The sequence below is a fragment of the Geotrypetes seraphini genome, chromosome 1, assembly GCF_902459505.1.
Source record: "Geotrypetes seraphini chromosome 1, aGeoSer1.1, whole genome shotgun sequence".
NCBI lineage: Eukaryota > Metazoa > Chordata > Amphibia > Gymnophiona > Dermophiidae > Geotrypetes > Geotrypetes seraphini.
The window spans coordinates 360,500,464-360,514,309 of record NC_047084.1 but is presented as its reverse complement, the minus strand read 5'-3'; the positions used below and the strand labels follow the sequence as shown (position 1 = coordinate 360,514,309).

Sequence of the window (13,846 nt, the reverse complement as noted above, 5' to 3'; positions counted from 1 at the left end):
CGATGTTATCAAGGTAAGAACCTAATCTATTTTTATCCTTTATAAAAAGTGATTTTCTTTTTCTATGTTTATGAAAACATGATCTTGCTCCTCACTTATAATGCTAGATGTTAATAATAGAAGCAGTCTAAAAATATACCAGTCTCTTCTCTTTACTATCACAAAAGGGTAGTGAGGGTTCCTTATTCCCTCTGCCAGCCACTAGAATAGGTGCCTCAGTTGCTTTCTGTCACCTAGATACTCTTTGGTACTCCTTTGACATTAATATATTGGCTTCGTTAGCACAGTTCTAGTTCTTATGTCTTGGTTATAAGGCTATGGCTTTGACTTGAAGGCTCTCCCCTAATGACTAAGGGAGGAATAGGAACCAAAGAAGGATTTCACCAGTGAGTTAAAGTTTTATAGTCAGGAGAGTTTCCTTTCATAAACATTTACTCCTTTGCTTATAACATGTCATGTCTAGCTTGTACCTCTTTCTATACTAGGCCAGAACTTCAGATGAGCAAGTATTGTTCTGCTTGCCTACTAAAGAAGTCAAAGTCAGAAAAACAAATAGCAGGGAATGTGTTCAAAGAATTGTAAAAGGGAAGTCAAACTTCAAATGAAACAGAAAGGCAATAATGTTTCCCTCAATAATCAAACTTATATTTAAAGATATAAGACCAACTTTGAACATGGAAAATTATGATCAGAGACCTGAAGGTGTAAGCGGAGGTCAAGCCCCTAATACACCTCACCACCCAATCATTGCATGGTCTTCCACATTTGTCATTTTATAAATGACTAGTGTTTAAGCCCATTACATTAACGGGTGCTAGAATAGATGTCTGTCTGGGTTTTTTTTTTCTTTGTCTCTCTCTCCTTGGATGCTGTCTGTCTGTCTGTCATTCTTTATGTCTGTGTCTCTCCCTAGCCCCCTGTCTGTTTGTCTTTCTTTCTGTCTGTCATTCTTTCTTTCTTTCTCCTTGGTCGCTGTTTATCTGTTTTGTTTTTTTCTTTCTGTCTCTCTCTCTCTCCTTTGATGCTGACTGTCTATCTGTCTCTCTGGCCCTCTGTCTGTCTGTCATTCTTTCTTTCTCTCTCTCTCCTTGGCTACTGTCTGTCTGTCTGCATTTCTTTCTGTCATTCTTTCTTTCTCTCTCTCTCTCCTTGTCCGCTATCTGGGTTTGTTTGTTTTTTCCTTTTTCTCTCTCTCCTTGGACGCTGGCTGACTGTATGTCTTTTTTCTTTGTCTCTCTCTCCTTGGCTGCTGTCTGTCTGTCTTTCTTTCTGTCTGTCTCTCTCCCTGGCTCCTTGTCTGCCTGCCTGACTGTCTCTCCTTGGTCCCCTTCTGTATTTCCCCCCACCAGAGCAAAACTGTCTGCCCTCCAGCACACCACTCCCCCCATAGCAGCCCCCTTTCCCTCTCTCTGACTGTCTCTCCTTGGCCCCCTTTTGTCTCCCCCCCCCGAGCACCTTTTCTGTTAGTCTGTCAATGTCCTGTCTGTTTGGCTCCCTGTCCTTCTGTGTCTTTCACTGCCACCTTTTCTGTCAGTCCCGTCTGTTTGGCCCCCTATCCGTGTGTGTGTGTAGATGTCAGGGGGATGTCGGTGGAGGTTGGGGATGTCGGGGGAATATTAGGGATCTTACGGGGATTGCGCGCCTTCTCCCACCTACCTTTTTTTTTAATCAAACGGCAACCGCAGCAACCGGCACATAATAACCGCTGCTGGGAGAAGAAAATGGAACACGTGCACCTCGCGCGTTGTAAGCGCCGCGCACACTTTACCAACTTTTTTTCCTACTATAATTTCTCTGCCGACCACGGAGCTACGGACGCATGGAGCCACCAGATTAGAAGTGCGCATGCGCGCTATGGGAATTATTATTATTGATAATTTATATGGTTGTAACTTTAAAGCTCAAAAAGAGTCATTTTTAACATGAAGCACCTATCTTATTTAGTGGTTCCAACTTGCCACGTTTTGATTACTGCTTCAGGGAACTAAATTTTCAAAATCGGCAAATTACAGCAAGAGAAGGTTTTTCTTTTTTTTTTTTAAGAGTTTATTCATTTTTTAAACGTACAAGTGTGACATAAGATACAATCATTTTATACTTTAACATCACTTTGGAGGAGTGTGTGGCGCAGTGGTTGGATCTATAGCCTCAGCACCCTGGAGTTGCGGGTTCAAACCCCACGCTGCTCCTTGTGACCCTGGGCAAGTCACTTAATCCTCCATAGCCCCAGGTATGTTAGATAGATTGTGAGCCCACCGGGACAGATAGGGAAAATGCTTGAGTACCTGATTGTAAAAACCGCTTAGATAACCTTGATAGGCAGTATATAAAATCCTAATAAACTTGAAACTTAATATACCATCAAAGTTTAACTCACATCAAATATCCCTCCCCAACAATTGTACTTAAGCATAATAAATCATAAAGTATTCCCTCCCCCTCCCCACCCTGGACGTGTATGAACAAAAGGGAAAAAATAATATTTATTCTGTGCAGTATTTTGTTAATGGCTCCCAAACATCCCTAAATTTCTTAAAGTGCCCCTGCTGTATGGCTATTGCCCGCTCCATTTTAAAGATTTGGCATAACGAATTCCACCAAAAATTATAATTCAGACGATCACAATTTTTCCCAGTTTTTCATCATTTGTTATATGGCAACCCCTGTCATGATGAGCAAAAGTTTATTATTATTAGAAGAGATTTGACTCTTTGCTCTAATGGAGGTACCAAATAACACAGTGTCATATGATAATGCCACCAGATTTTCCAGTAGATTATTCATTTGTCCCCCAAATGGATTTCCAAAAACTAAGTATCAATGGACAATAGAATAGTAAATGATCTAATGTCCCAGCTTCGAAATGACAGTGCCAGCATCTATTAGACTTTGAGCTGTCTAATTTCTGTAACCTAATAGGGGTCCAAACTGCTCTATGAAACAAGAAAAACCAAGTTTGTCTCATTGATGCCAACACTGTACATCTCATCCTCCAAGCCCAAATTCATGACCATTGAGACGCAGTAATTTGATGCTTTAACTCAATGCTCTAAATGTCACACAGACCAGTCTTTAGCTTCCAGATATTAATTTATACCACTGAGCGACCTGGTGTCCCAGGAAGTCCACCTGAAAACATGAGATTGGCAAACTATGCTGATTAATTAGATTTTTCCATTCAGGGAACCCCGCCTGAATGGCCTGCTTCAACTGCAACTATCTATAATTTTGTGATTTGTTAAGACCAAATTTGTGTTGCAATTGTGAAAAGTCAAGCAGCTTACCATCTGATATCATCCAAAGTACGTATACTTGCTTTCATCCAGTGTTTCCAGATGACCTTAAACCCGCCAATTTGAATCTTGGAGTTCAGCCAGAGGGACTGACATGTGGATTTATAGATTGGAATAGTTGTTAAATTATTGATATATTTTAAAGTTTGCCACATGTCTAGTAAAATTATATTGTCCTTATACAATCTAGGTAACTTGATATTTAGAACGTGACCTAATCGCAGAGACATCATGAGTTGCCATTCCAACCATAACCAGTCTGGGAGATTTTCCATGAGCTCAGGGAGGACCCAGTACATACCCTGACGCATTATATAGGCTTGATGGTACCTATAAAAATTTGGGAAATTTACTCCACCCTCCACAATTGGCTTTTGTAAAGGTACTAAAGCAATTCTTGATGCTTTCCCCAGCCAAATAAATTTTGTCATAATATTATTTAATTTTTTTATAAAAGGACCCCTGAAAAAATAATGGTAACATACCCATTTGGTAACAAACCACAGGCAGAATCATCATCTTAACTGTTTGGACTCTCCCCCACTAAGATAGATGTAATGGGTTGCAATGCTCACACATTTCCGTGACCTTCAGCAATAAAGATTTTTCATTTACTTTCATAGTTTCTTCCAGTGTACTTTTTATCCAAATACATAAATATTTTATAACCTCTTCCTTCCAAAGAAAATGGAATGTATCAAATAATCCTTTTGTACAATATACATTTAGTGGAAGAACCTCTGATTTGTTCGTTTATTTTGTAACCAGAGAATTTTTCAAATCTATCAATCAGATCCAGTAAATGCAGAATGGTGGTTTCAGGATTCCTCAAATGAAGCAATATGTCATCTGTATAAGCACAAACCTTGAATTCCTGACTTGCATAAGGAATACCCTGAATCTCCCTTGCCTGTTGAATAGCCAGTAGCAAGAGTTCCAATACAATGTCAAAAAGCAAAGGAGATAACGGACACCCTCCCCTTCTAAGACAAAAACGTTCAAAAAAATTATTATTAATGTATAATCTTGCATAAGGGGAACTATACAAGGTTTAAATCATTTGTACAAATCCAGAACCAATACCAAACCAATCCATTGCTTGATACATGAAGGTCCATTCCACACGATCAAAGGCCTTTTCTGCATCCAAGGATACAGAGAAAGCTGGATCTTCCATAGTTTTTGTCTCCAAGTTCTGGAATGATGATTTTGATTTCTGATTATTTATTTGTAGAATCTCTCAGAGTAGCTCCAGTATTCTGATTTTGATTAGTGCATGCTAACTGGATAAACTAAACTAAACTAAACCTTAAGTTTATATACCGCATCATCTCCACGGATGTTGTGGAGCTCGGCACGGTTTACAAGAACTTAAAATATAGGAAGAGAAGGAAAAAAAAAAAAGTAAGGGGGGATAGAATTACATTTTAGTGAAAAGCCAGGTTTTCACTTGCTTGCGGAATAATTGGAGGGAGCCCAAGTTCCGCAGCGGGGTAGTAAGGTCGTTCCAAAGACTGTGATTCTGAAGAGAAGGGATTTTCCCAGTTTGCCTGCATAGCGAATACCGTGTAGAGAGGGGAAGGATAATTTATACCTTTGGGTGGGTCTGGTAGATAACCCAGACTTTATGCTGGAGCACTTTGCACCATCTATATAGGAGGCAGTAAGTTTTCCCACCTTAACTTTTTTCAGGTATGGTATGCTAATTGCCAAAAAAAAAAAGGAAAATGTTTTTAAATAATGCTGCGTTAAATCTGGGCTTACCATATGAAAAATGTCCCATTTTAAGATATGCTGATTCTAATGTCCTTTTAGCAAAAAAAAGACCCTAAATTAGGCAAAATTCTTCATAGATTATTCTTAAACATATCCTAGCATTCCCATACAGCACATATTCATTAGGTTTGTCTACTTCTAAATTTTTTTATGCCATATAGATCATAAAGACTGGTTTTCATTGTATGCTTATCAATCATCTTTCTCTCTTGCTTCCAGTTGTACTATTCTGCACACCCATAGCTAGTTCATTCCCAAAGTTTTAATTATTGTTGGACAAAAGTTACTGTATCACAAATCTTGATTATGCACGTCTAGGGTGGGTGGGTGTGGGGGGTGGGGCTGGAAAATATTTTTAATTTGAGTGCAATTTTTTAATATGAAGATGGGGGTGATATATGCATTTGTCATGGATTACAATTCTGATTGAATTTAGGTGCTATTATAGTGTAATATGACTGTATATTATTGTTGCACTTATTTTTGGCTTCAAAATGAATAAAGATATATTTTTTTTAAAAAACCCAAATCTGTGAATGTTGCTGTCCCGAGTGTCTCAGTTACATCCCACAGTCACTCACCTCCCTATTAGTTGTTCATTTTCTTACTTTTTTTTCTTCCCAAGGACGGGTTATTGTAATGGTTCTGCCATCTAGTTGCATATGAATTTTTGATAAAATGTTAGAACTTGGGAAGTGTTCCTATAGCTTGGCATTTGAAAGGTTACATGAAACATCAACATAACTCAATTGACATGCTATTTTCAAAGAATACATACAGCTAGGTCTCTGTGCATTTTTGCAAAAGGAAGACAATTATTTTCACTTTTTTTTTTTTTTTTAAAGGAAATATGACATATCAATGTTTAATTTCTTTTAGATATATCCATGCCAGAAGAAGAAAAAAGAAAGGGGCTCATTAAAAACTTACCTCAGATGAAAGTGGCTCCTATGATAAGATCTGATCTGGAAGGAACAGCAAGACCCTTCAGAAAGAATCCTGGGAACATCTATGTGAATAGTTAAGAACAAACTCTTCTTTTCTGTTACCAGATCTATTCCTTTTGCATTCTCTTGCTTGGAATGACTTATACTGCTGGCCTTTGAAATGTATGGGAAGGAATCTATTCATTAAAAAAAAAAAAAAAATCATTTCAGGAAAAAAAAAATACAAATTTCACACAAGTTCATAGGCAGTTTGCAACAATTTTTCTATCAAAAGGATAAAAAAAGTATACATACACTTCCCATAGACTTTTCCATCATTCTTGAAAGACCATGGAAGTTTTCTATGAGCAACTTCCAACCAGTGTTTCAGTGTGGACTTACTAGCTGATATTTGAAATGATTTAACTGGCTGGAAATGACTGCAGACTAGTTAAATCACTTGTTCGCAGCTATTCAGACATTTTCAGCAGCACTGAACAAGTTGCCTCTGCTGAACATGACTGGTGAGCTTTGAATTCAAACCCAAGTAACTCATGGGTGTTCTAGGGGCAGAGCCAGGTTAAATGACAATATTCAGCCACTCAACACATAAGCAAACTGTTTAGACTGGGCTGCATAAATAGCAATCTTATCTTTAAGCATTTTGGTTTATGCTGCAGTGAGGGGCTGAATATTGACATAACCAGCTATGTGTTAGCTAGAAAAAAAAGGATATTAAGTCTGCTGACTCTCAAACCTCTTCTTTATAAATCTCCCACCTTTATTCATAGATTAATGATTCCCCTACCTCTACAAGATTACTCAGGTCTAACGACCAACATCTATTAATAGTTCCCTCACTCAAAAATATTAATGCATGGCGGCAATTCATCTTTTCTGTCACAGCCCCCCAAATATGGAATTCCCTCCCTATTTACATACGGGAAGAATGCAATTTAGACAGATTCATGAGCAAGTTAAAATGCTTTCTTTTTAAAGATGCATTTGACAGCTAGAAAGCTAGATTAGGAGCCTCAATATTAGCAATATTGTTAGATCTACCATTTTCAGATTACGGCAAATTCGGTCAGTGTCTAAATTCTTATACCCCAAATCACTAAACATATTAATTCATTTGCTCATGATTTCAAAAATTGATTATTGCAACGCGTTGTTTAAAGGAATTGCCTTAAAAGAAATTTGTCGTCTGCAGATTGTTCAAAATGCTTCAATCAAACTCATAAGGAATGCTAAAAAATTTGATCATGTGACTCCTCTACTCAAGGAAGCGCGTTGGCTTCCGATCGTACACCGTATATTGTACAAATTAAGTTTATTGGCTTTCAAATCCCTTCTTTATAAAACACCTGCTTTCATTCATAGATTATTGATTCCCTAGACTTCCTCTAGATTACTCAGATCTACTGACCAACCTCTTTTGACTGTTCCTTCTCTTAAAACTATAAACACACGGCGGCAATCTATTTTTTTCCGTTACTGCCCCCCAAACGTGGAACTTACTCCCAATTCACGTGCGAGAAGAACTTAATTTGGATAGATTCAAGAGCAAGCTAAAATGCTTTCTTTTCGAAGATGCATTCGACAACTAATAAAATTAAATTTGGATTATAAACCTGAAAATTGGGATTAGATCAGGTGCTTCAATTGCGCCCTGGCTTTTCAACTCTCTGAAGCTTACTGCTCTCCCATTCCCTATTGATTTTTTCCCTTACATGCCTTCTTTACTATTTTTTAATCTGTATTTCTTTCCCATCCCATTCCTTTTGTATTACGTTTTGTCGTGTCAGTCATATTTATACAGTTTGTTTCCCTTTGATTATTGTAATTTAATATTTCAATATTTTGTACATCACTTAGAATTTGGAATAAGCGATTAATCAAATACTTAATAAACTTGGAACTTACTTCCTAACTTTTTTGAAGCCCACTGCTCTCCCCCCTCCTATTCTTTTTTCCCTTACTCGTCTTATTTACTATCAATAACTTGTATTTCTTTCCCCATTTTTTCCTTCTGTATTATATGTTCTGTCAGGTTAGTCGTATTTAATTAGTTTGCTCTCCCCAGAAATTTGTAATTTTACTGTTTTGTACATCGCTTAGAATTTTGAAAAAGCGATTAATCAAATCTATAATAAACTTGAAGCCTGGACAGGGTCCAGCATTGAAATTTCAGAAATAACGCTGGTGGCGATCAGCAAAACACTCACTGCCACTAGCTGAATATCTGCAAATATTTATTTACCCTCTTCCCAGGATATCTGAATATATGAAATTTCCCACCCCCTCCTTTACAAAGCCACGCCAGTGTTTTTAGTGCCGGCCGCGGCAGTAACAGCTTGGACGCTCATAGGAATTCTATGAGCGTCAGAGCTGTTATCGTGGCAGCCGGTGCTAAAAACGCTAGCACGACTTTGTAAAAGGAGGGGGTACATTAAGCTATAAATTCAAAATATTCTCAAGTTTTCTTTAATTTTTTTCCCTGACTTTTAAAAAATAAAATTTTTATGTAACATAAAATAGGGCAATTGTACAGCATATTTAAAAGTCAAATATGAGAGGAAGAAGAACATTTGCAAATTTTACTCAGCTATACTCTCTTTAAAGGTCCTTGAATAGAAAGGGAAAGACAATCATAATAGGGAGAAAAATTAGAAACTCAAGAGAGAAAACTATGATGCAAGACATTCTACTCAAATAAATCCTTTTATCCTGAACTTGATATGGATTCATTGGCTTGAATATTTTACATACCTTATACAGAAAACGTACTCTAGCAAATTCTCCTCCACCCCTTTTACAAAACTGTAATGCAGTTTTTAGTGCTAGCCGTGGCGGTAACAGCTCTGACGTTTACAGAATTTCTATGAGCGTCGGAGCTGTTACCACTGCGGCCAGTGCTAAAAACCACACTAAGGTTTTGTAAAAAAAGGGGGGGGGGATTAAAAATACACCTCACATTATCCATCAAATTGTTCAGTTAAAAAAATTGTTATCCACAAGAAAAACTCCATCTCTTTTTTTTTTTTTAGTTCTAATAGATTTTATTGAGAATTCACATCACAGCTGGAAAAAAATGGCTTATGCCTAAGTAGTAACTAATTTGCATATTTTGACAGGCGACTATGCCCACTTCTGGTTCCATTAACCAATCATAAGTGAGGATCCACCCAAGCCCTGCCTACCCTCTGCCCTTCCCCACCCCTTTGATGACATCATTTGATAAGATGTGGCTCCATCCAAGGCCTGCCCTTTTTCTATAAACCTGCCCCTAACCCATCTTACAAGCATAATCCTGCCCCAAGCCCTACCCCCTTTTTGTATAATCCTGCCCAAATCCCACCCCTTTTATAACTCTCAGGAAGTGATGTCATAACTTTACCCCAGCACACACCTCTTTTCAAGATGGCAGCACATACTGTTTCACAGTACTCACCGCCATATTGGATGGGTCATGTGACAGGATATGACATCTCCCACCATTGCCCCCTGCAGTCCTGGAGGAACATGCAGGGTTTTTGGGTGTTTTTTTTTGGGGGGGGGTATTTTATTTTAAACCATTTACGCCTCCCAGTTTGTTTTTTTCAGTCCTCAGGGTTTTTTTGCATTTGTTTCTTTTTTGCTTTTCATCAGGGCAACTGATGTTTAGAAGCTGTGTCTAAAAAGAGTTTTTATTTTTTCTGAAAGGAAGATGTTGCCCCTCAGCATTTTTACATACCGTAAAGAAAAAAAAACAGTCAAGTTTCTCTCTCTGCACGTGTTTTAACAAAACACCAAAGAATCCTCTCACATCCCCTTTCATACAGCACAAGTCATGCAGAACACAGATAAGCTTTGGGAAAAATAGACATAAAAATGCTCAAGAACACCTTCCTTTCAGAAAAAATTAACTCAACTTTTTAGACACCGCTCCTAAACACCAGTTGCCCTGATGAAAATCGCATCTCCCTCTCAAGAGGCAAAAGTCATACAGATTACAGACAAAGCTTGGGGAGAAATGGGGTTGATGAAACCAGGGACCTTTAGATCTTCAGGGATAGAGATGGATGCCTCTCAACCAGGAAAGCGGGATGTCTTTTTTGCTAACACTTCAAGTTTGAATGAGTAGTTTGTTCTTTTCTTTTAATCACTACTATTAAAATCATAGGAGTAGCATTAGATAGGAAGATGACTATGGATGTGCAGGTGGACGCAGTTGTACAGAAGGGATTTGTTGCCCTCTGGAGACTGTGATCTGTTCATCATTATTTTGATGTTCACTCTTTCAGGATTCTTTCTCAATCACTGATTCTCAGTATTTTAGATTATTGTAACATTGTGTATCTAACAAATACTTAGCAACATTTTAATTAGCTATGTATAATTCAACACTTTGTTGTCTGACTTATTTTTGACCTGAAGAAATCAGACCATGTTTTGTCGTCTTAGAGGCAGCTTCATTGGCTTCGTGTGGAGGCCCATACTATGTATAAATTCGGTGGCCTTGTGTATAAGGCATTGCATTTTCTGTTATCAAACTAAGAGGGTCATTTCATAAATAATGCACACTATATTTTTTAATTTACATGTTTAATTTTTTTTTTCAAGTATTTCTTTATAATCCTTCAATATAATGTCCCTCTTTGCAATGACTGAGTCTCAACATCGGGGAAGCTTCATTATTCCATCGAAGACACCGTTTTGTTCAGTTGCCGAATGGCTCGGGTACCGGCGGAAGAATGCTCTTCCAGAGATGCAAAATGATGTCCATGCATAGGTTGTTTCAACTTTGGAAAAAGGTTGAAGTCTGGTGAACTCAAGTCTGGACTGTAGGGAGCATGAGGTAATACCTCCCAGCCGTATTCACGTAGTTTTTCAATGATGAGTGGAGAGCTCCATCTTCCCCACAACCAAAAAATTTTATGAGCTCAATCAAAAGTCAAACAAATGATTTTTGCTTATGATCATGAAGACATCATCATCACAGACAAAGTTCCATTATCATGATTTTTTGTAAAAAATGTGCAGAAAAATGTACAAAACCCAATCTCAGTTGCTCTTGGCTGGGCCACTCATTCTTCACAATAATGCTCACCCACACATAGGGAATGTCATTGAAAAACTACACGAATATGGCTGGGAGGTGTTGCCTCATACCCCCTACAGTCCAGACATGAGACCATCAGACTTTGACCTTTTTCCAAAGTTAAAACAACCTATGGGTGGACATTGTTTTGCATCTCTGGAAGAGCTTTATTCTGCAGGTACCCGAGCCATACAACAACTGAACTAAAACGGTGTCTTGGATGGAATAGTGAAGCTTCACGGATGTTGGGACTAGGTCTTTGCAAAGCAGGGAGACTATATTGAAGGGTAAAGAAAGACTTGAAAAAAAAATAAAACATGTAAATTTAAAAAAAGTGTGCAATATTTGTGAAATGACCCTTGTATATGATGAAATTGTTTGACTTTGCAACCCCTGCTCATGCTTTACATAATATTGTTTTTTTTCTTTTCCTTCTTTGAAAAGTAGATCTAGTATGTCGTATGTAGAAAATTACTATAGCTTCAAGCAGTTCATTTGGGCCCTGAGTTATTCCCAATTATATGGTCATTTACATCTTATATGCATTGTAGACACAGTTTAAAAATGTGTTTGCATTGTAAATTTATGAAAGAGTAACAAATATTGTACTGTATTGCATTTTCTATGTATTTCTACTACTCCTACTTATTTCTATAGCGCTGCTAGAGGTACGCAGAGCTGTACATTAAATATTTAAGAGACAATCCCAGCTCAACGGAGCTTACAATCTAATGAAAACAGACAAATAGGGGTTAGGAAATTTCTTACAGAGGGAATGATAAAACAGACATGGGTACTTTACAACTGATTGGGAGTTAGGAGTTAAAAGCGGCCTCAAAAAATTGAATACTGACAGAGACGGAGCTTCATGTACTGAGTTGACCCAGGCAGTCTGTTCGAGACATATGGTGCAGTACGATAGAAGGGGCGGAGTCTGAAGTTTTCAGACATAGCTCAAAATGTATTTGTATTGTAAGTCTATGGAAGACTGATTAATTTTGTATTTGTGTTGAGGAGGTTCAGCTCATTTTAATTGTTAACCACATCAAACTGTTTGGGGTATAATGGTATATAAATAAAATTTTATATTAACCTTCAAACAGGAAAGAAGAATATCCCCAAACTAACCCACAGAGTGAAACAATGAGATTAAAATAGAAATATTCCCAGTTGTGAAATAGAAATATAAAAAAATGTAAGCAGAAGCACTTGGCCAAGTCATTTAGTCAAATAAACTACTTTCAAAGTTTCCATAACTCCAGATTGGCAATGCATTAACTGGAGGAAAATAAAAATAAGGTAGTCAGAGGCATTAAAGGGACCAGACAGAAAGAACCAGCCTTACTGGAGGAAGAATACATAGAAACATGATGGCAGATAAAGGTCAAATGGCCCATCCGCAGTAACCATTATCTCTTTCTCTGGCCGAGAGATCCCACGTACCTATCCCAGGCCCTTTTGAATTCAGACACAGTCTCTGTCTCCACCACCTCTTCTGGGAGACTGTTCCATGCATCTACCACCCTTTCTGTAAAAAAGTATTTCCTTAGATTACTCAGGAGCCTATCACCACTTAACTTCATCATATGCTTTCCCATTGCAGAGTTTCCTTTAAAATAAAAGAGATTTGACTCGTGCACATTTATATTACGTAGGTATTTAAATATCTCTATCATATCTCTCCCTTGCCCGCCTTTCCTCCAAAGTATACAGATTGAGATCTTTAAGTCTGTCCCTATTCGCCTTATGACAAAGACCACACACCATTTTAGTAGCCTTTCGCTGAACCGACTCCATCCTTTTTATATCCTTTTGAAGGTGCGGCCTTCAGAATTGTACACAATATTCTAAATGAGGTCTCACCAGAGTCTTATATAAGCACCAAGCTGTAACCAGTATCTCTGGACAATCTGAAACAGTCCAGTTCAGGGTCTCCAGATTCCCATCTACCAATAACCAGTCAGCATAGCAATATGTGAATGTGTTTTATTTTGTAGATGCTGGGAGACAGAGATAGCCAAAAACCAGATTATCTGTCCCGAAAACAAAACTTTATAGTTACCTTACATACCACCCCCTTTACAAAACCGTAGCGCAATTTTTAGCGCCGGCCGTGGCAGTAACAGCTCCGATGCTCATAGGAATTCTAAGAGCGTCGGAGCTGTTACTGCCTTGGCTGACATTACAAACCACACTAAGGTTTTGTAAAAGGGGGGGGGGGGATAATGTACAAATCGCTAGAATCAAATTGCCTATCAATGACACCACCTATTCTGGAAAAGACTAAACGTTCCTGGTAACTCTTACCACAGGCTGTCTCTAGCATGCAATAGTAAATAAGTGGCTTACCAAGGTTGGGGGAGGGGACGGTACATCCCGGGTACACGCTTTAAGGGGGGTCCACAGCCAGCACACTAGGTTCAGGACCTCCTGCCCTACTCTGCTGCTGCTTTCCTGAACCAGCAGCAGTAAACTTTAAATTCAGCCATCGCAGGACCTTCCTGCACCTCCCTACGGCTGCTAGTTTACCCCCTCCATTGTCACTTCCTTGGAGTAGAGCCAGCAGCCACAGAGAGGTACAGAAAAGTGCTACGATGGCTGCATTTAAGTTTACAGTCACTGCTGCTGGTTTGAGAAGCATACAGCAGCAAGGTGAGAGGGCAGGATACTGAATGGCATTGGGGTGGAAGGAGAGAGAAGGGTGATGGAAAAGAGAGAGGGGAGATGCTGATGGAATTGGGGTGTTGCGGGAGAGAGAGAGAGACTGA

The 13,846-nt window shown here is 38.5% G+C and overlaps 1 protein-coding gene across 3 annotated transcripts in view; it reads left to right on the top strand.

Annotated features, from left to right (window-relative positions):
* STAP1 (signal transducing adaptor family member 1) overlaps nt 1-13,846 on the top strand; it is a 117,150-nt gene that overhangs the window by 101,751 nt on the left and 1,553 nt on the right. Inside the window, exon 10 of one of the 3 annotated variants that reach the window (XR_004536498.1) lies at nt 5,949-5,968. Coding sequence is in view for 2 of the 3 variants with exons in the window: in XM_033914812.1 (XP_033770703.1) it covers nt 5,949-6,089 (141 nt within the window). In the remaining variant the exon portion in view is untranslated. Of the gene's footprint in view, nt 1-5,948; nt 6,090-13,846 lie in introns of those variants that run through there. The other 2 variants (XM_033914822.1, XM_033914812.1) reach the window with 2 other exon arrangements.